At 43.7% G+C, this 20,183-nt stretch overlaps 1 protein-coding gene across 1 annotated transcript; it reads left to right on the top strand.

Moving 5' to 3' along the window:
• The first annotated feature begins 13,710 nt into the window (after window positions 1–13,710).
• Or67c (Odorant receptor 67c) lies at window positions 13,711–16,147 on the top strand. Its single transcript, XM_002047796.4, has 4 exons — window positions 13,711–15,309; window positions 15,383–15,581; window positions 15,645–15,800; window positions 15,858–16,147. Exons 1-4 carry the CDS (start codon window positions 14,510–14,512, stop codon window positions 15,915–15,917), a joined length of 1,215 nt encoding a protein of 404 aa, XP_002047832.1. The 5' UTR covers window positions 13,711–14,509; the 3' UTR covers window positions 15,918–16,147.
• Window positions 16,148–20,183: the final 4,036 nt, after the last annotated feature.

The following is a 20,183-nucleotide window of genomic DNA, read 5'->3' as shown; positions in this document are numbered from 1 at the left end:
CGGGCTTTATCGCTGGCAAATCGGCCATCAAATATGCAGCACAGCGCGTGCATAGATAAAAGCAACATAAATTCGCCAAGATATACGAGCGCCAATCATGAAAAGCAACGACAGGCACAAATCCCCCAGCAATTAACACATTATACTCTTCAATAAATTGAATGTGTGTATGACATTGGCTCAGAATTCAACATGTGGTGAATAGAGCAACGTCCTCGCACCTGCCCCAGCCGCACTCGTGCGCCCCTCTTGCTCGTGTCGCAACAACAAAATCGATACGCATGCGATGCGGCTGCTGAGACTGAGCCGAGCTGCTGCTCCAAGCCACGGCCTCTGATAGCATGACGACATGGCAGGGCGCACAGGAAGCTAGAGCTGAAGCTGAGCATGGGGCAAGCGACAAGCGAAGCAACATGCGCTCGGCATTATAATGCCAGACGCGACACAGACCGACCCCACGCACACACACACACACACACAAAGCACACATACATATACACGTGTATACATACCCATATAGACAGGGGCAACTGCTAAAACGAACTGCTGACTGGCAACGTTAAAACCGGTAAATCTTCATAGAGTTTGCTGCGTACGTTGCTCTGCGCTGCTGTAATACCCTACACTAGTTGGGTCCATCAGCATCAGCTCTTCGATTAATGCTTTTAGTGCGAATTATGCACTCATTAAATTCATACAAAAAGCAGTTAAGTAATCCCTTCAAGATGATTTCTTAAATGTTCGGTGTTTGGCAAAAAACTCAAGCCTTATTAAAAATAGATTTTAAGATTTTTTTTTAAGAGCAATTTACGTTCGCATTGCGAATTTTCGACTTGCACTGCAGACAACGTTGCTGCCGTTGACGATGGGGGTTTATTTCATGCTTACTTTGGCTTTCTTGCCAGTGCCGTAAGCAGCCCCCCAATGTTAAGCGCAGTAGATCTACCACCAACCAAGCAATCCACCCACCCAGACACCACTTAGTTTTCTCTCTGGCCCAGGCCAGCTACTTTTCCACATTCTTTTCAATTTCGACGGCGGCTCTGGCTTGTTTGGGTTGGCTGACTGGCTGAGGCATTTTCTTTTGCGAAACTTTTGCAATTTTCTATTAAAGCAATACACATGCACACATGGGTGGCTCTCGGGGTGGTGCTGGTGGTGGCGCCGTATGTTTATGTGGCCTGTGTGTGTGTGTTTGTGTTTCATATAAAATGGAAAATTTTCTTTATGTGTTGGCGCATGGCTTTTGTTAGTTTTTGGCTCGTGTGTTGGCCAGGCGAGATGCCTCCTCTGCCTCTGCTCTTTCTCTCTGCTAATTTCTGCAGTTATTCAGCAAATGTATTTACAAGCAGCACCGCCATGTTTGTTCGCATATAACCTCAAAACTTTATACGCATTTTGCCAAATTGCGTACGCCTTCTTTCTCAGCCAGAGATACCACACCACCGTACCACCACATCGCCGAACCGCTAAACAACTTTCTGCCATTGACTTTTGCCACTGAAGCGTTGCATAGTTCTTGGCGTTTTGTGTGGCTTTTGCTTTTAGCCAAATTTGCATCCGCCGCCAGAATCCAGCAAAGCGCTTAAAGCCTTAAAGTAACTCTAAAAAGTCATTGGCCCGTGTCTAATCAGGCAGCGTGCTCAAAGCTCATTCATGCCTCATTGATGAAATGTGTTAACACTTGAGCGCCACACGCAGCACACCCAACGAGAATCGCATAGAATGGGTTGCGAATATGTTTTGCAATCGTTAAGGGTATCATGCGTAGGACTTCAAAGGCTTAGTGCGCGCATATATTATTAAACAGCTTTCAAAATACTCTGCCTAGTCGCAATGCGTTTGATAAACCAAATTTTACTGGCTATACTGTATGTAGTATTAAATATTTAAACTCGGTTTTAAATAGAAGTGTAAAAAGTGTAAAAAGTTTTATTGAAATCGCCGTAGAATTTTGTATAAGATGACGGGCTTGGGCTCGTACCTGTGTGCACGTTCACCTGTGTCCAATATCAGTGGACCAGTTGCGTGTGCAAAAAGTGCCATCAGCATTTGGGCCAACAGCCAGTCATCGACATGGTCACTGGCTACTGGTCGCTGGTCCTTGGTCCGTGGTCCTTGGTCCGTGGTCCGTGGTCCTATCTGTGGCAGGAGTCTAATGTGCTCGTGTCGCTGGCAAAAGCGTTCAAAGCCATTTTCTATTTTTATGTGCGCACAAACTGTAAAAAAAAAATGTGGGTAGACGTTATAAAAAGGCAGTTTCGCAACGTTGGCCATAACAACGTGGCCAGAGCCAACCCAACGGCCAAGTTAACTGCATTTTAACGCGCATTTCAATTTGGAACGGATATAATTTATAGACGACTGACTGGCGCTTGCTTATGTGTCCAAGTCCGCGACCGTCTCCTCGTACACCTCCACGTCTGCGTCCAAGTCTGAGCCTGAGCCCCAATGTTGTTGCTTCCAAATTGAACCGTGCGCTTGACTGCTTGCCCATGCCCATGTGCAATCCCTTCCTTCAGTCCAACACCCACAAAGTCAAGGCAATATCTGCATGCCATATTTATCTAGATTTTGTTTTGCCAGCTGCGACGTGGCCCGTTAATGTGCAAAATTTAATAATAAAGTATTACGAGCGGTTAAAGAGTTTAATGTTGTTTAACTTGTTGTTGCTGCCTCTGCCTCTGCCCCTCTGCTGCCTAGGCTGTTGAGGCGGCAAATGCAATTTCATGTAATTTGCAGTTGCAGCATCTACTATCCCTGCCGTCCGCCTTAAAGTATGCTTCAACTATTTACTCGTCAAATTTGGTATATGACTGCAAGTGACTGCCCGGCCTGACATTTGCATCGTCTTGTTGATGTCCTTCTCTGCTGATGCTGAACTTATTTTTCTTTCTACTTGTTTTTTTGTTTTGTTATCGTTCAGCATTTTTCCACTTTTCCAAATGTCTGCGTGCTTAAATTGAACAATAACCCTAAGTTGTTGTCGTCGAAATAATATTTTCTGTGCCCTCCAATGCTGATTTCTCATACAAATAAATGTGCCTCGTTCTGCTACTTCTCTCTCTCTCTCTCTCTCCGTCTCTCTCACCTAGTCTATCGCACTTTCTCACACTCAGCCTCAGCCTTTCTCTCTCGCTCGCAGTATTTCTCTGCTGCTTGCGCTACTTGCTTAACAACAGCGAAAATCGCAAAGCAATCAAATAAAATTTGAATAAAAGATTTTTGTCTGTCGCTGATTTGCGAAAAGTACAACAACAATGACAGTGGAAAAATTGAAAATAAGAAAATGATGGGCGGCAACTTGTGCGCATTTTGCCTGAGATCTGCTTGGGGTTGGTTGGGGTTACATACTTATGTACTATATGTGAGGAATGGGTGAAAGCTGAAGATGTTGCAAGGTAAATAAAAGTACAGTTTTTGCTACATTTTGAGTTGATTACATGCGTATATGCGGCGTGAACAGACTTAAGAAATTGTGCTTTAAATGAGGAGTAACTGATGCCTTGCCTAACTATACCTAATACCAGAAGCAAGGAGTTTCACTTTGTCTTAAATCATTTAGAATTTGGTTGAATTGCTTAAATTTTCCCTTAAATTTGTTAAGCAATAATAACCTTCAGCCACAGCAGGCTGACCCTGACCCTGAACGTAAATTTATGTTAACTTTGGCCTTGACCGAATTACTTCGAAATGCAAATTAGTTACAACCCACAAAATAAAAACAAAAACTCATTACGACGCGCTGCCAAACAAACCGCTGCCCAACTCGACACTCTACGCGGCCTTATTTAATTTCATACTAAATTACACAAGCAGCAGCAGCAACCCACATTGATGACGTCACCGAAGGGCAGACAAAACTTGAAAACAGCCAAAACCTAATTAGCCAACCGCTGCGCCGGGTCGTCAGCTCTGCTTCATTTTCACTGTCACGAGTGGCGACCCAAAGAGTCGTTTGTTCCGCCCCGTAAGTTGACCCCAGCTTCGAGTGGGCCACATTAAATTACCGAAACGTCCAGGGTCGCATTTAGGACAAGGCAAAGAAAAAAAGTTATTAACGCGCCAGAAAGGAAAGTTGTACGACTTTCCTTGGCAGCTCGGCAAGGATATTTCTCCTAGGCAACGACAAGTGCGGTGGATGCTCGGGGGCTGGCAGTGGCAGAGGGTGGTGTCGCTTTTGTTAAGATGGCGGTCTGACCTCATTGCGAAAGTGTTGACCGCATAACGTGCTGCAAGTGCAGACGGAGGCGTGCCATCTGCCGTTGCTTGGCCACCATTTGGGTCAAAGTTGGCCGCAGTTGATGCCAATGTAATTAACACTGGCATGCGCGCTGTCATCTCCGTTGCTCTCTGTCGCTCTTACCGCGTAGCAGGGCAATTGGCTGTCACTTGTAACAGGCGCGCAGCAATGAGAGACAGAGTTTTTAATTAATTTGTAGCGCATTTTGCAGCTTGCCGGTTCCTCCTCCACCTCTACAATTCGTGCCCGCCATGGAGCCCGGGCGGCTTTTTGCTTTTAATAATTGTGGCTTTGGCTGCTGCTGAGCGTGCCACAAAGTTTTTGTCGCCTGCCTTTTTCTCTGCACGTGTGTGTTTGTGTGTACATTTTGTCCTTGCCCCAGTGCGCCAGCAGTTGTAGGTGTGAATTGGCTTTCAGTTTGGAGCCAAAAAAGGACTAGGCGAGCAGCAAATTGCGTATGACATTTTCCGAGTGTAAGTGTGAATGGAATAAACTGAGCTACAGAGAGACTGAAAAGCAAAACATGAGAGAATGCGTGAGATAGATGGAGAGTGAGTGAGAAAGAATGAGAAATATGCAGTGGGAAAAACTGAGAAATGTTCAAATTAGAGGGGAAATTAACTGGAACTGCACTCAAGTTGACAATCTTAAATATTAATAATGATGGCCAATCATTTCCGGCCACAAGCAATTACATTTAAGAATCGTCCGTATTTACCGATAGTTAATCAAATTAAAAATCACTAAAAATTGATTCCATTAGACATTTTAATTGAGAAATTATAAGCACAATAAAACTATTAGTTATTGAAAACCTCAAATACTTGCCAAACATAATGAGCAATTAAGCTATTAAAACTCTAATTAAATACATAATTGCCAGCTATCAGTATTAAATTTTAATGCCAAAAACAGCCCACAATTAACAACCCTCTCAGTTGCACAAACAACTGTCAAACTGCCAAGCAGACAATGCAAATTATCGCTTATGCCATTGATTATTGTCGATTGCCAATCAATTTTGGCTGGCAGTCGCAGTAGGGCTGCAAAAATATCAATTGCCAATGCCAAATGCCACAGCGTCACGTCAGCGTCCTTGCAGTGAGGGGTTGCCCTAATGGTGATGGACGAGGGCAGCAGAAGGGCGAGGTGGTACTGAATGCAACCTTTTGTTGTTGGTAGGCGCACAAAAGGCACTCAATAAAACAAATAGAGCTGCTTGCATGCTAGCTGCTGGTTGCTGGCTGCTGGCTGCTTATTGTGTGTATTGTCTGTCCTGGCCAAGCGGCTTCTCTGCACTTGACTTGCCAGCTGAACAAAGGACACAGAATATACAAGGCATGCTGCATGTCATGGACTCCAATTGTTGCAATTAAGCGCAGCAGATTTTGCAACGACATCGACTTGGAAACGTGACCCCTATTGAGCCTCTATCGATATCCTGTCGTATAGCCTGTCGTATCCCTGCAGCCTTGTCACCCCATTCTTATGTGTCTGTTGTGTTGCATGCATTTGCATAATTTGCATATAATTCTCTGTCAAACAGTTAGAGATACAAAACAACAACGAAATATAAAAACCGCCGCTCATGTTTTTCAATAACTCTATGCAAATTCAGGCGGCGTGTGAAAATTTTCGTACCACTCTCGGGCTAAGGCAGCTGCTGTCGCTGATAGGGAGAGCCACCAGCAGGAATAACAAAAAAAAAGAAACAAAAAAAAAAAACATTAGAAAAATATCAACCTCAGCCCGTTGCTCGTCTGCAGTCTATAAATATTCAAGCGTTGCATTGACAGCTCGACCAAAAGTTTTGCTCAAAGTTTTAACTCTGCGACAGCTTAAAACAATAAAAACAAGGCGACAGTTTGGTCAAGCATTCGACAGGAATATGCTACATTTAGTGTCTATATATACTTATAACTTCTACTAGACGAAAAGTGCCACCAAAGTTTACGCGTCGCTTGGCATTCTGTTACGCTGATTTGCAGGCGTTCGACCGAAGCTGAGGCTTGTAAGGGGGAACTGCAACGGGGCTAACTTGGGCGCGTTCAACTTTTTGCCACAAAATGAACTGCGTAACTACAGTCTCGACTGGGAGGAAGTGAGGGATGTGGTACACTTAATAGGGTTGCATTTTTGATTGTGTCAAAAGAACCAAGTTAAACGGAAAATCTAGTTCGTAGTTCAAATAACTGTGAATGTTCTTTGTTATGAACACAACTACTCAAACTACATCTTGTCCTCGGGAAAATAAAATTAAATTACATTTCATTATAAAATCATCATTTATTGAAAAGGTTGATCCTCGCTGCCACAGCATTTTAAATAACTGAACAATAGCGATCCGGGCTCTAATCCCAGGTTAGTTGCAGTGAAATGCTCTTAATTGTAAGTTTAATAACATTCTACGCGTGCCTATTCCCGTAAATCTGTTGGGTAGGCAAAAATGCCTAATCTAATCAAAATCAGCCAATGCGTGTATGAAGAACTATTTCAAGCAACATAAACTTTCAGTCAAAGAGGTGTAGCAAATTTAAAAGACGAATAAATGAAAATGCCTAAAACCCATCGGCTGGGCCAATTAACACGCCATTAAGTGCACGAGGCGAGCAACAGCAACGGCAACGGCAACGGCAACTGGCGACTGGCAAATGGCAAACGGTAGCGCCCAGCAATTAGCCAAGTTAATTAAGTCTCGGGCATAAACATTGCCCTAAAACGGACGGCGCATAATGAGAGAATTTGCATAATAAAAAGCAAATTAAATGTGTTTAACTAGCTCTTAAAGGTGCAGCCAAGCGCGCAGTCAAAAAACAACCAGCGGCCAAGCGGCCAACGATGAGAACTGAATTTGCCATCTTGTGCCCGGCTGGAGAGGTGCAATTGTACTGGGCCGAATTGCAGCCATCGTAAGTTCAATTTATATGCAGCCATTGGGTAAGCATTTCTGCAGTTCTCTGCGACCAACCAGGCCCTTTCCACTCATCAATTTCCAGTTGGTGCCATAAATTTGGGCAGTCGGCCGTGTCCCAGCAAATGGCGAGCTGACCCACGCCGTAGCCACAAACTTAATTTCGTATTTGTTGCCAAAACAAAGGCAGTCCAACAAAAAAATAGCTGTGGTATACGATCCTACATACGAATATATCCTATGCCGTTAACATATATATCTGTGCTACTGCATGCAGTTGGCAGCCAGTGTCTCCGCATCGGCCAGCCCATCGGACATTTCGGCAGACATTTGTCTGCAACAGACATCGGGGCGTGCATTTTGTATCCATTTGCCAAAAAAAAGAAAAAAAAAAAAATGGCAAGTTCTGTTCTGGTTGCAAGTTTATTAGGGCGTATGATTAATTGCCTCTCGCAGGCGCCGGTCGCATCCAACCTCAGGCAACATTTGAAGACCCCAAAACACAATGACGAGGCTTAAAAGCCGACTCTTGTTTATAAAAAATTGACGCAAATTATTACAGTTTATGCTGCAAACGATGGCCAAGGCGATTACCAAAGTCGGGAGTTAGGGGTGTGGCTTGCCTGTAATTAATATTGATGTGTTGCATGTATAAATATATGAAGAATCAGACTCCAAGCTGAAATGTCCAAATATATATAATTGTTAGTTATTACTGGCATTGAAATTGTATGTTTATCTAAGCGCAATATTTATTTTTCAAAGCTAAAACAAACTATTTTCACATAACTTTAAAATGTGAAGGGAATTTCTTTCTCTGCCAGGTCGTGGCTATAATTAGAAGCCGCTTTATTACTCATTCAGGCAAACTACTTCAGTTAAGCCATCAAATTCCCATTCCCAATGGAGCCCGTCTGCAATGTGCTTACTAATTTTTTGCAATTGTATCTCTTGCTTTGAATGCGATTTCCATGATATCCATCCATCTATCTATGGCTACTTGTAACTGTATCTGTGCATTGTACATTGGCAACCTGGCGCTGGAGAGCATTTCAATCAAAACCGCACTAATGAAGCCCATTGAAAATGCAATGCTTAAGCAGCAGCTTCCGATTGAAGCCACCTGTCCCTCCTCTTCCCTTCACACTGCCAGCGTTCCCTCATTAAGCCACCGTAACCACATTTCAAAGCGCAAAGCTCCAATTCCCCAGGCGCTTGCAGTTTTCCGCTCGGCGTCAATTTTAATGGGCGCGTTATATTAATGACATTTTCATTTCCATTGCATTGGCGATGGCGATGGCAAAAAAAAAAGATATAAGTATCTTTATCTTGTTTATGGATGTATCTTGTCAGCATAATTATGAGCCGAGTCTGACTGCACCGGCAGCAGATAGCAGACAGCCTCCTATCTGTCTCACTGTCTCTCTGCCCACCTCTCGAATTCGGCAAGTGCAGTTGATTTTCGGTTTTGGGTTTTTGGGTAGTAGTCATGGTTCCAAGGAGGCATGGCAGTCAGGTGAAATGCTGTTTTTGTTTAAATCTGCAACCGACTCTCATTCTACCTGGTGTTCTTATTGTTGTTCTTGTTGTTGCACGCCTCAACGCATTTCCACTTGCCATGCAAGAGTCAGCAGCACACCAAACCCAACCACATCGAAGCAGCCAACCAACCAACCAACCACTGGCAAAATAGAGTTCTTGTTGCTGTAGGTTGTTGATGTTGCGAGGTACCTTCAAGTATTATTTTTCCACATTTCTTTATTTCCATGCTGCCATAATTGCGTCGTCGGCTGCAATTCTTTCATCCAAGTGCGCCTCATCAGCGTCGGCCAACAACGTGGCAGCCGCTTCAGAATGTGCCCCATCCCTTGCACCTTCCTTCCTCCTTACCCCATATTCCACTCTGTCTCTCTTACCCAGTCAGGCCCGCGGTAATTAAAGCGAACTGCAAAATTTTGTGTTTTTTTTTCGGCGCTTTCAGCGCTGTAATTAAAAATTTTCAAAAGTATTTGCTTGTGTTTTTTTTTTCTCTCTTATTTTTTGCTTTTTTACTGCTGTTGCAGAACAAATGCTGAAAGCTGTGTGGGAAAACCGCGTCAAAAGCAACTGAAATGCATTGGACAGACCGTTTCTCCTTTACTCCCAACAGGGAGGTCTTGGCTGGGCAGGGCCCGTGTTTTTAATACCCTTGCAAAGGGTGAAAGGAGCACCACTATGCTGAGCAAAATCCTATCAAAAAAGCTGCTGAGAGATGGCAAGGTGTTTACTGCGATAGGAAAAATTGTACGTAGCTTGAATTTTCGCATAGTTATAATATATGAGAGTCTGCTACGTGTATGCTTTAAAGGGTATTTTATGTTCGGCATCTCGAGGATAACAGTTGTTTCCTGTTTTTTTATACGTTTTATGTATGGCATTGATATAGGAAAAGTTGCGCGGATTGTCGTCATTTCAGTTATGGCATGAGGCAAACCGCAACTTAAAGTCAACTGAAAGCTTAAAGATCGAATGTAAGAAAAAAGAATGTGTTCATTAGCTAAAATTTATGGCCAATAACTATGATTGAGTTGTTATATAAAGTGTACCAGCTGCCATTTGTCGGCCATGCTCCGTTCGTCCATTTAAGCCTTTTCTACTTAGGAGGGGTAGATATTCCGAAAAGTACAGAAAATATCTGAATCTTAGGCAAAGATGTCCGATCGCATGGTGACCAAAACAACTTCATAGAAATCAGCAACAACACAAAAGAAAACATATATTTGGTGTGTCTGTGTAAAATGAATGAATCTTTTCGAGACGAAAGTAACATCGATTGCCTGGTGGCATTCACTGATAATGTGCTATGGCTAAGGATTAATTTATTATCAAGAGACTTGGCTGATGCAGCTGTAAGTTGCCCGCCCGCAACTCAATTCCAAATTAGCAGCCGAAAAGCGGTCAACGTTTTGCGAGCAATCAGGAAAAACTGCCAACTAGCCATAAAATGCGCAGAGGAGTCAAAAGCGAAAAGTCCACAAATTAAATTAGGCAAGAGACAAAAGGCGGCTTGCAATTTACTGAAAACCGCCAGCTAATCAAATTGCCATATAACCAGATCCCAGATCCAGTCGGCACACACTACACCGATCGCTGGCCAATTCCCGCATGGACAATTGTAGCCACAGTCGCCGCAGCGGCGGAGTAAATAATTTCGTCTTGCCATAAAATTGCTGTCCGGCGAGGGTGGGTGTCGGGCGGGAAGGGTAAAGGGGACGGGCGCAGTTGCCTGGCAGCATCTGTCAATGGCTGGGAGATTGATGCCCCTGGATAATAGCGACGCGAACAATTTGCAGACGACAACACACCAGAGCCGAGCCGGCAACAAGGCTGAAGCCGCGCCGCCGTCGGTGGTCGCATGTCTCGAGACAAACTGAATGACAACTCTTTAGCCGCTGGCTGGTAACGGGATTTTAAAGCAAGTTATTTGCCCAAAAATGGTGGCGACAGGCGGCGAAGTGTCGCAGCCGCCGACAGGTGACAACGGCGCATGCGTGACTCGCCAATGGTCCATACCCAATTGGCAATTGGCAATTGGAAGACACTCATTGTTGGATCGGCGGGCTGGCCAGACAGTGGCTGATATGGATATATGGTAAACGCAACGTTGACTGACACTTTGTCAGCATACGCAGCTTGGACAAATTTGCCTTGTTTCCCAACGGTGGCAGCTGTTGCAAGATCTGCAGCAGGAAAGGGGTTTCCAGCTTAAGCCGGCAGCTGCATGCCTAGACATGCCTAGACAAAGGCCGCATTGTTTGTGTGGCGGGCAGGATGCAATAAAACGCAGTCACAGGTGCATCAAATGTTGGTTCAAGCTGCAGTCAGCATGTTGCCAAGTCATTAACTTGAGCCTGTTTAGGCTTTTGTTACATGTTTGTGATTACTGTGGCTGCTGCTGCTGCTGTTGCACTTGAGGCGGCATTATAGGGGGAGGGGCAGCGGGGCTACAGCAAAACAAAGCAAAACAAAAGGCGGCCAGGACATGGACATGCACTGTTCTTGTCGGCCGTTGCTGGTTAATTGCAGAAGCTGAACTTAAGGGCCAGCTGCGATGGCGTTGCCAGCGCCTTGAGCGTTTAGGCCATTTGAAAATTGCTGGCCTACTACAGCTGGCTGGGGGTGCAGGGGATGACTCACAGCAGTTGCACACAGCAGCAGCAACCACTTTGGCCAACAACAACAACTGCTGCTGCTCCTCCTCCTCCTGCCCGCCATTGTCCCATGCGCACGTGTGTGTGTTTGTCTTGCTCATGTGCGAATTTTTATTGCCAAGGAAAACAACCCCCAAGTGCCACACACATGCGAATGTATGTGTGTGTGTGTGTGTGTGTGTGTGTATGTTTGGCAATGTCAACTGGGGCGGCTACAAGCTGCTAAGTGCACTTGCCCAGCATTTCTTTGCCTTTACTTTGGCATCTGTGTGCGTGTGTGTGCGTGTGTATGTGAGCGTGGTTTGGGGAGGTGCATCTAACTCTGACACACCCCCCATCCGCACATGAACTCGCTTTATTTATTTATTTTTTTCTTTCTTTCTTTCTTTTTTAGCAACTGCCATGAATACATAATGCATTTGAGGCGCTTCACCCGCTTGCTCGCTAGTGACAAAAGCGGGCGGCTAATTCAAATGACGGGACCACGACTCGGGGCTCTAGCCCCCGACTCTGCTCGTCAGATAACTGCATTCTCCAAATGTTGCAAAAGGATGCAAGCTCCTCTGCCCGCCAGCTGGGCAACATCTTTGTTCGCCTTCCGTTGCCGTTGCCAGTCGGCCGGAAAGTAATTAAAATCTGCGCTTAAGTGCAGGCTCTTTAAAACAATGCGTCAGCAAGGGACTGAGGGGCTGAGATGCTGAGAGTCTGAGGCCTGACAACAAAAGTGTTGAAAAAGCTACTGAAATATGCGAAATGAAATATTTAATAGGCCTATAACAAGCGCTTTGCAAGCGGTCTGAACCAAAGGAGATTGGGTAAGTTTTCCGGCTCCATCTGTCGTCTGAAATGCGTACAAATCTGTGCATCCTAGTTGATAAATCATAGCATATCCTTTTTAAAAACGACTAGCGCCATCTGGCGCAATGCTCAAACTGTTCCCAAGCACATCGCAAGCGCGAGACATCGCTCTGGGAACAGTTGCTCCAGGAACATAGCACACAGTTAGCAGGGGTTAAATCATTAAACATTGCAGCGATGTTAACATCGCACATTTGAGTTACGCTCAAACAGGATGCACTCACGCTCAATTACCCCTTCGAAAATTATACTCCACTCACAAAACTACTCGCAGGAGCTGCGCTGAGTCAAAGAGCGACGGATCTGAGTAAATTGTGAATGACTTTGAGTGCTTTGCAATTGAATTCGGGCCGAGCGTTGCGTACGTCTGCTGTGCTAATTATGAAGGCGTGCATTGAAATATACGACATGAGTATCTTTTGCCTTAACAATTTGTTGGAGGTGAGCAGGCGATGGCTTGTCACATGCCCCTTGCTGGTGTATTAAATAATGCAAACAGCAAAACTTTTAATACACCCAAACCAAAAAACTGTAGCCAAAAGAATGCAAACCATTTTTCAATATGTTTCTAGCATTTGTACAACACAATCGAAAAACTTTTCACCTTGCCACACGCAGCTGCAGGCAAAAGTTTTTCCAAACAAAAAATATCTCTTCAATGCTGCAAATGAGCAAAAAAATAAAAAAAAAAACAGTAGATGAGGAGGTGGGTAGATGGTCACAAAACTGTGAAAATTGAAACGAAAATTACCCATTGTGGCAGCAGCATTTCAATTTGAGTTGCCATTTTGCACGTGCCTTGCGCCCGGTGCTCAGCGCTCTGTGCTGCTAATGGTCCATGGCAATCCCTCGTTTCTTGGCCGCCTGCTCTGAGCCATTTATAAAGCCGACTTTGCATTTTATTCATGTCGTGCGACGTCAACGTTCGACTTTATTAGTTATTTTCTGCTCAATTTGCGCTCAGGAGGCAGGATAACAAGAAAAATTATTTTCATTTCATTCAACTTGAACACATTTACCATAATGGAAATATGAAAACTAAAAAAAAAAGAAAATAATAAAATCGGAGCTTGCCCTTCAGTTAGTTCGGTGCAGGCAAATCCATTCATTGGCACTCGAGCGGGCCAAGTTCCAATTTGGGACTCTAACTGGCTATTCATAATTTCGTTTCGGCCTTGCAGTCTGGGCACGTACTACTAGACCTGGTTTCCAAACACGAGCTAAGGCATTTCAGCTTTGTCATGTAATTCACGTATAGAAACATATACGCAAACAATGCGTATGCTTATACTCTAGATTGTCAAATTACCATTATGAAAAATTTCAAATGGATGTGCAAAATAGTCTCATTCTCTGAATAATGAATTATGAATTCTCATTCTCTATTCTCTGTATGATACGTTTTATTCTTAATGACGACCACATCACAATTTTGTTTGTACCAATAATACCAAGCGGATAAATTTGATGTATAAATTAAGTCTGTTGTTTTAAATTCTATTTTTACTTTCGTGCTAAGTTTGTGCTACAATACATTTTACTTCATTTCAGTCCAGTTAATGGACTTCATTTTTCTGATCTCTTATTAATTTTATGATAACTCTTTTATCATCGTCGAACCAGCAGCTTATCCCAAAGATTTAAGTGTGGCTGATCTTAAAGCTTTTCTAGTTAATTAAACTGAACTCTATGAATTAACAGAAAATATATTACGTTACACGCAAATATTCATTGAACCAATTCACCCATCTGAATTATAACACAGGAATTACAATTAATAGTAGTTGATACAAAATACCCTCTTAATTAAAACCATTCTCTGCGGCAACAACACAACATTAATAATTGATTTGCTTGACTTGAGATTTCGTATTTAATACTAGTTTTATTTTGAATTTTGGACAATTTTCAAGAGTGTTCAAGCGTCGTTGTTTTGTAAAGTTTAATTAACTTGGCTTGCAAATTTGTGTATAGCATTGATTAACGGCCAGCAATGGTCGCTGTGACTTAGGCCAACTAGTCAGTCAACTCTGACTAAATTATGGGAACTTTCCAGCTGTAAAACTTCACAGCTCCAACGGCTAATTACATGAAAAGTCTGCCGTTTAGTGGGGAATACTTATACAAGTTAAAAAGTTTACGCACAATTATCAACACTTGGCCCAGGCGACATGATGGGGCACAAAAAGTTGACAGCCACGCCCAGTTCATTGCAGCTAATCAGACTATATAAATGTCAAGTTGCGACCATATCCCGTACAGTTAGAAAAAGCATACCTAGATCCTTACAACGAAGTGAACAGCACAATGAGCGGCTCGTTGGTGGAGACTCCGCGCACCTTTGGCGACATGATGCGAATGCCCGTGCGTTTCTACAAGACCATTGGCGAGGACATCTATGCGCATCGGTCCAGTAACCCGCTGAGATCGCTGCTGCTCAAGATCTACTTGTACGCGGGATTCATCAACTTCAATTTGCTGGTCTGTGGCGAGTTGGTGTTCTTTTACAAATCGATTCAGGACTTCGAGACAGTGCGTTTGGCAATTGCTGTAGCTCCCTGCATTGGCTTCTCCCTGGTGGCGGACTGCAAGCAGTTGACCATGGCGTTGTATAAGAACACGCTGATACGGCTGCTGGATGACCTGGAGGAGATGCACCCGAAGACGCTGGTGGCACAGAGGGCCTACAAACTGGCAGACTTTGAGCACACCATGAAACGCGTCATAAGCATATTCACATTCCTTTGCCTGGCGTACACGACCACCTTCACTTTGTATCCGGCCATCAAGGCGACGGTCAAGTATAATTTCCTCGGCTACGAGACATTCGATCGTAATTTTGGCTTTCTCATCTGGTTTCCTTACGATGCAACTACTAAAAACTGGGTTTATTGGATTACCTATTGGGATATTGCGCATGGAGCATATTTGGCCGGCACTGCCTTCCTCTGCGCAGATCTTCTACTCGTCGTTGTCATCACCCAACTCTGCATGCACTTCAGCTACATAGCCACACGTCTTGAAGCGCATCCTTGCAATCCAGATGAGGACGCGGAGAATGTGCGCTTTTTGGCAACCTTGATCAAATATCATGATAAATGCTTGACGTGAGTGGCATAAGCTCAAATTAACTAGTTTAAATATTGCATTCCTGCTTTGCCGCAATATCATCTCTAACAGGCTCTGTGAACTCGTCGACAGCATGTATAGCTTCTCTTTGCTGCTCAACTTTCTGATGGCCTCCATGCAGATCTGCTTCATTGCGTTCCAAGTGACCGAGTCCACGATTGAGGTAATTCTGATCTACTGCATCTTCTTGATGACATCGATGGTGCAGGTTTTCCTAGTGTGCTACTACGGCGATGCTCTGATAGCAGCAGTACGTGACGAGCATATTTCTGTCTGCTGTTATTTTTTTAAAAAAGCAAAATACCTTTTGCAGAGTCTGCGTGTGGGCGATGCGGCCTACAATCAGAACTGGTTTCAGTGCAGCAAAAGATATTGCATAATGCTCAAGATGATGATTCTGCGCAGCCAGAAGCCAGCCATGATACGTCCACCCACATTTCCGCCCATTTCGCTGGTTACCTACATGAAGGTGAGTGCGGCTGCCAGAGCTCAGCTTCAATTATCATAGCTCTTGTATTGCTTGTAGGTGATCAGCATGTCGTATCAGTTCTTTGCCCTGCTCAAAACTACCTATTACAGGAACTAAGCTTTCAAGCTCTCACCTCTCTCTTTTGCCTCAGTGCCTCTGCGTTCCCTCCGCGCCTGCTGCTAGCCTAATGATGTCCGCGACACACTTTGATAATATTTAATTAAAAATCGCATTTAAAATTAATAAGTTAAATTGAAACCAATAGCGCCCGAACGAGCACAAATGCAAAATGTAAAAAAAAAGGAAATAAATAAAACACATAGAAGAGCCCACGGACAAAAACATTTTTCAAAAGGAATATTACAGCACCAATAACAAACAAAATATACAAAAAAAGACTCACAGAAACAAAATCTGTAATGGCCCCCACTGAAGCGTCCAGTGTAAAGAGATGCCAGGAGCCATCACCATTTCCCAGTCCCCGGCTGGTAATAAAAGGAACAACATAAAACGCAATCACAATCATCGACAATAATCCGGCAGCGGCAAAAAATGCTTATTATAAAATTTCACAGTTTTTCAATGAGCGGCAAAAAGCAAAGCAAGTAAAAAACGGAAAAAAAGCAATGGCTTTTCAAAATCATAATGGCAGCTAGTAACAAGAGTTTTGTGTACAAATAAGTGGAAAAAAATTGCCAGGCACTGGCATAACGATCGGCAGCCATGCCCCAGGTTCGTGTCCGCGTCCACATCCGCGTCCGCGTCGATGTCTCTGTCTATGTTGGCGTCAATGAGCGCGAGCAAATACCACGTCAGCAGCTCCAATGGCATCTGCACCACCGCTGCCATACCCGTGCTCTTTTCCGTCAGCTCGTCGTGCACGTCACGCGCAACCACTTAAAAAACCTTGGGCCACCCATACAAACCTATTACCAGGCTATTCTCCATGCCCCATCCTACATCCTCCAACCTCGCCGTTGCTCGCTGCATTTTCCCTTAACAGGCCGTTAGTCGTTATTATTTTGGTCCATTGACGCTGCGGGCCATGGCAGCACAGCTTTATGTACACCGGTATATATACCTCCTCGGCCATGTACACCCTCGCTCAGTCCCTGGCTCGGTCACCTCTTACAGTGCTGTGCTTAATGCGCCGTTCAGGCCAACGGCAGTGCCCGGGCCACATTATGTACCACCCCGGCCCACACCGAGCTCAGCCCAGCCCGGCCAGTCCATCAGCATCAGCATCAGCATCACCCACCTCCGGTTTGAGCTGTTTGCCACCCTCGTTGACGTTGATGTCCCGTATTGGAATCGCGTTCGTCTCGCCTTGTTTGTCCTCGTCGGCGCCCGCGCCCGCTTGCGTACGCGTCCATCGTCCTGGACGCGCACTCTCGGCAATAGCACCACCAGGAGGGCAATTTTTATAATTTTAGTCTCGTTTGCTTTGAATTTATTTTTTATTTTTCTGTTTTCTGTTTTCTTTTTCTTGTACTTTTTCATTTTATTTTTACCTCTCTTGCCCGCTCGACTGGCTTGACTCCTCCCTTCCGGCCTGGCAAAAAGGTTCCCCCGTTGCGGGCGTTGTTGATTTTATATGCCTGCTGCTGCTTCTTGCTCAAATTTCTTGTTGTGTACACACGAACGCACACACACACACACATACACACACACATTTGGATTTAGTTATGGTTTTGTATTGGTTTCATTTGACGCATTTTTACTTACTCACACAGCATTACAAAATGGCGTTGCTCGTATTGATTTTTGATTTGTTGTTTTTATTTTCACCAGGCTTGTGTCCTGTGTAGGCCAAGTAATGACTAATCAGAACTTGTGCTAATGCGCACACAACTGTACCAAATACTATATTAGTAGACTAATATACGGAAGTTGACTTTATTGCTAATAGACTCAATAGGCAATTCTTACTAACTATTCAATCAATTAGATTATACTTATATCAATATTTTCCTTTTAATATTCTTTTACTTTATCTTCCGCCCGGGGCTTGCAAGAGAAATGTGACATGTCCATAGGAAACTCATAATTTTATTTGACGCAAATTCCTTTTCAAAATGTATTCATCTAAGAGCACTCATTGCACTGCGTACTGTGTCTGGAAGAATTCGTTCAACCAGAATTGTATTCGATATGTATTCGAGTGCACACCTGAACTAACTTAAACTTTTAACAATGCAGCATCTCATTAAGGCTGAAACACTGTTGGACAAACTAGGTACAGGTTGTTCAAAAACAAATGAGCAGAGTGTAAATTGATATTGCAAGATCGTCATTTGATATGTCATTAGATTGGATCATCCATAGACTAGTATTCATTAAATCAGCCGTATTTGCCGACCCCGTATCGTATACCACAAAGTTAAACAAACAACTAAAAAGTGTTTCGAAAAGTCTTTCGAATAATATATTATGTCTACAAACCAATAAAAAATGTGGGTCGAATTAGTTAATTTGATGGAAATGTAGATTTTCTCGTCTCTGTTCAAAGACTTGCTACTTAGTATTTATCTTGTTCTATGCTATTCATTGATTTTTTCAATTCGATGCCTGTTAGCTGACCCTCATTAGCTCACCTGTTGGGCTGCACCCGCACGACCCCTCGCCCATAGTTGTGCTGGCAAACATTTTGTATTGAATTAGCATCAGGATGCTGGCAACGGCTACAAAGTGTGCGCAAATACGCAAAATCTTTTTATTTCGCTTGTCAGCTTTTAATTTTATGCTTTTCCTGATGGACCAAGACCAGGATCATGACAGAGAAGGGGCCCAGGGCCGGGCTTGGAGTAAAGCAATACTTTTCTTTCTTTATGCCTTTTGTGCACCCAGAGTGGGACTGAGACTGAGACTGGGACTCGGAATGGACCTGGCTAGCACTGGCTGCTACTTATGCGGCAACGACACAAGAACAACGTGCAGCCCGGGCTCAACTGAAAAGACGACCACTCTAGTTGCCCGCCCCGCCTGCGGCCCACTTTCCCCTAGCAACGCTAATGAGATCCAAACGCAGAGTGCGGAGGCAACTTTCCATTACATACAATTTTTTTGTTTTTTCCTCTCGTTGTCACTGATGTTGTTTCGTCTCTGACCATCCTTCCACGCTTCGTGCTCGTCCGTGATCTGGCATGTGTCCTTTGGGCTTGTTAAGAAAATGTCGCTCTCTAATGCCCAGCAAGTTGCGCTCGGCAGAAATGTCAGGGGCAGGAGAGCAGGGCTGACAAGTCGTTGTAGGTATTGGTGCTGGTGTTGCCACTGCCGCTGCCACTGCCACTGGCACGTTGGCGCTGCCGCTGCCGCTGCCGTCGCGCTCTTAAATTAGAAAAATGTAAATTTATTTTAATTAAGATAAATAAGTAACAAAATGTTTTATGGAAATTACGTTAACAACGTGGGGACAAGCGGCAGTAATGGGCGGCTGGGTGTAGATTTCTTTCGTTTTGGCTATTACTTTCAAGAGGCGACACACTCCAGCCCGGCCGCATGACAGCACAGGACAACGTCGGAGCACTGCCAACTGCTTTAACATGCTAATACACATAAACAGCAGGCTGCATTTTAGTAGAGCTAGCTGGCGTCAATGGCAACAACAGCAGCGGCCATTTCAATAGGACCTGTCCGGCACCATGCTCCTCCAACTAAGAACAAATACAATTATTTTTACCACTTGTGTATGCAGGCATTTTTTTTGTTTTGCGGCTTTGTGGCTTTGTGGAAAAGTTAGCCATTGCTGCGATCGATGGCTGATGTTTTATAATTTTATTTTTTGTTTTTCGCATTTTGTGTATTTTATTTATTATGTACGCATTCTCTTGGAGCGGCTGTTATCGACACTCATTGAAGCGGTTTGATGAATGTTGTTCAAACTTTTAATTGAAGCCGAGCCGCGTCGGAGCTGAACCATTCGCAATTAATATATATTTGCACTTGCATTTACCACACAATAATTCAAACAAAAACAAAAACAGGCAAATACAAATAATAGCCATCGACTTTTTTATTTCAATTTTTTTTTTTTTTTATGTTTCATGTAGAAGTTTTATTTATTTTAATTAAGTCGCTTAATTTGTGTTGTTTTTTTTTTTTGCTCTTTATTGCCTGGTCAGCCATTGCATTAAATGGCCCGACTGAAAATTTATGATCGTCAATTGAAGCTGCAACTTTTTTCAATATATGCACCATAATTAAAAGTGCTAATAAATTTCAACTTTGACAACAACAAGCTAATTTAATACAATGAAAATCGTTTTTTATTAAATAAACCTCAATCAGCCTTCGGGCTCGTCGAACATTTAACCCTCTACAGTGATGTTCGCAAATGTGAACTGTCGCAGCATAGACAATTTTTTTGCATAGATGCCAGAGCAT

Source organism: Drosophila virilis, chromosome 3 (assembly GCF_030788295.1).
Source record: "Drosophila virilis strain 15010-1051.87 chromosome 3, Dvir_AGI_RSII-ME, whole genome shotgun sequence".
NCBI lineage: Eukaryota > Metazoa > Arthropoda > Insecta > Diptera > Drosophilidae > Drosophila > Drosophila virilis.
Note: the sequence above shows the minus strand (reverse complement) of the source record. Positions and strands in the feature narration are given on the sequence as shown.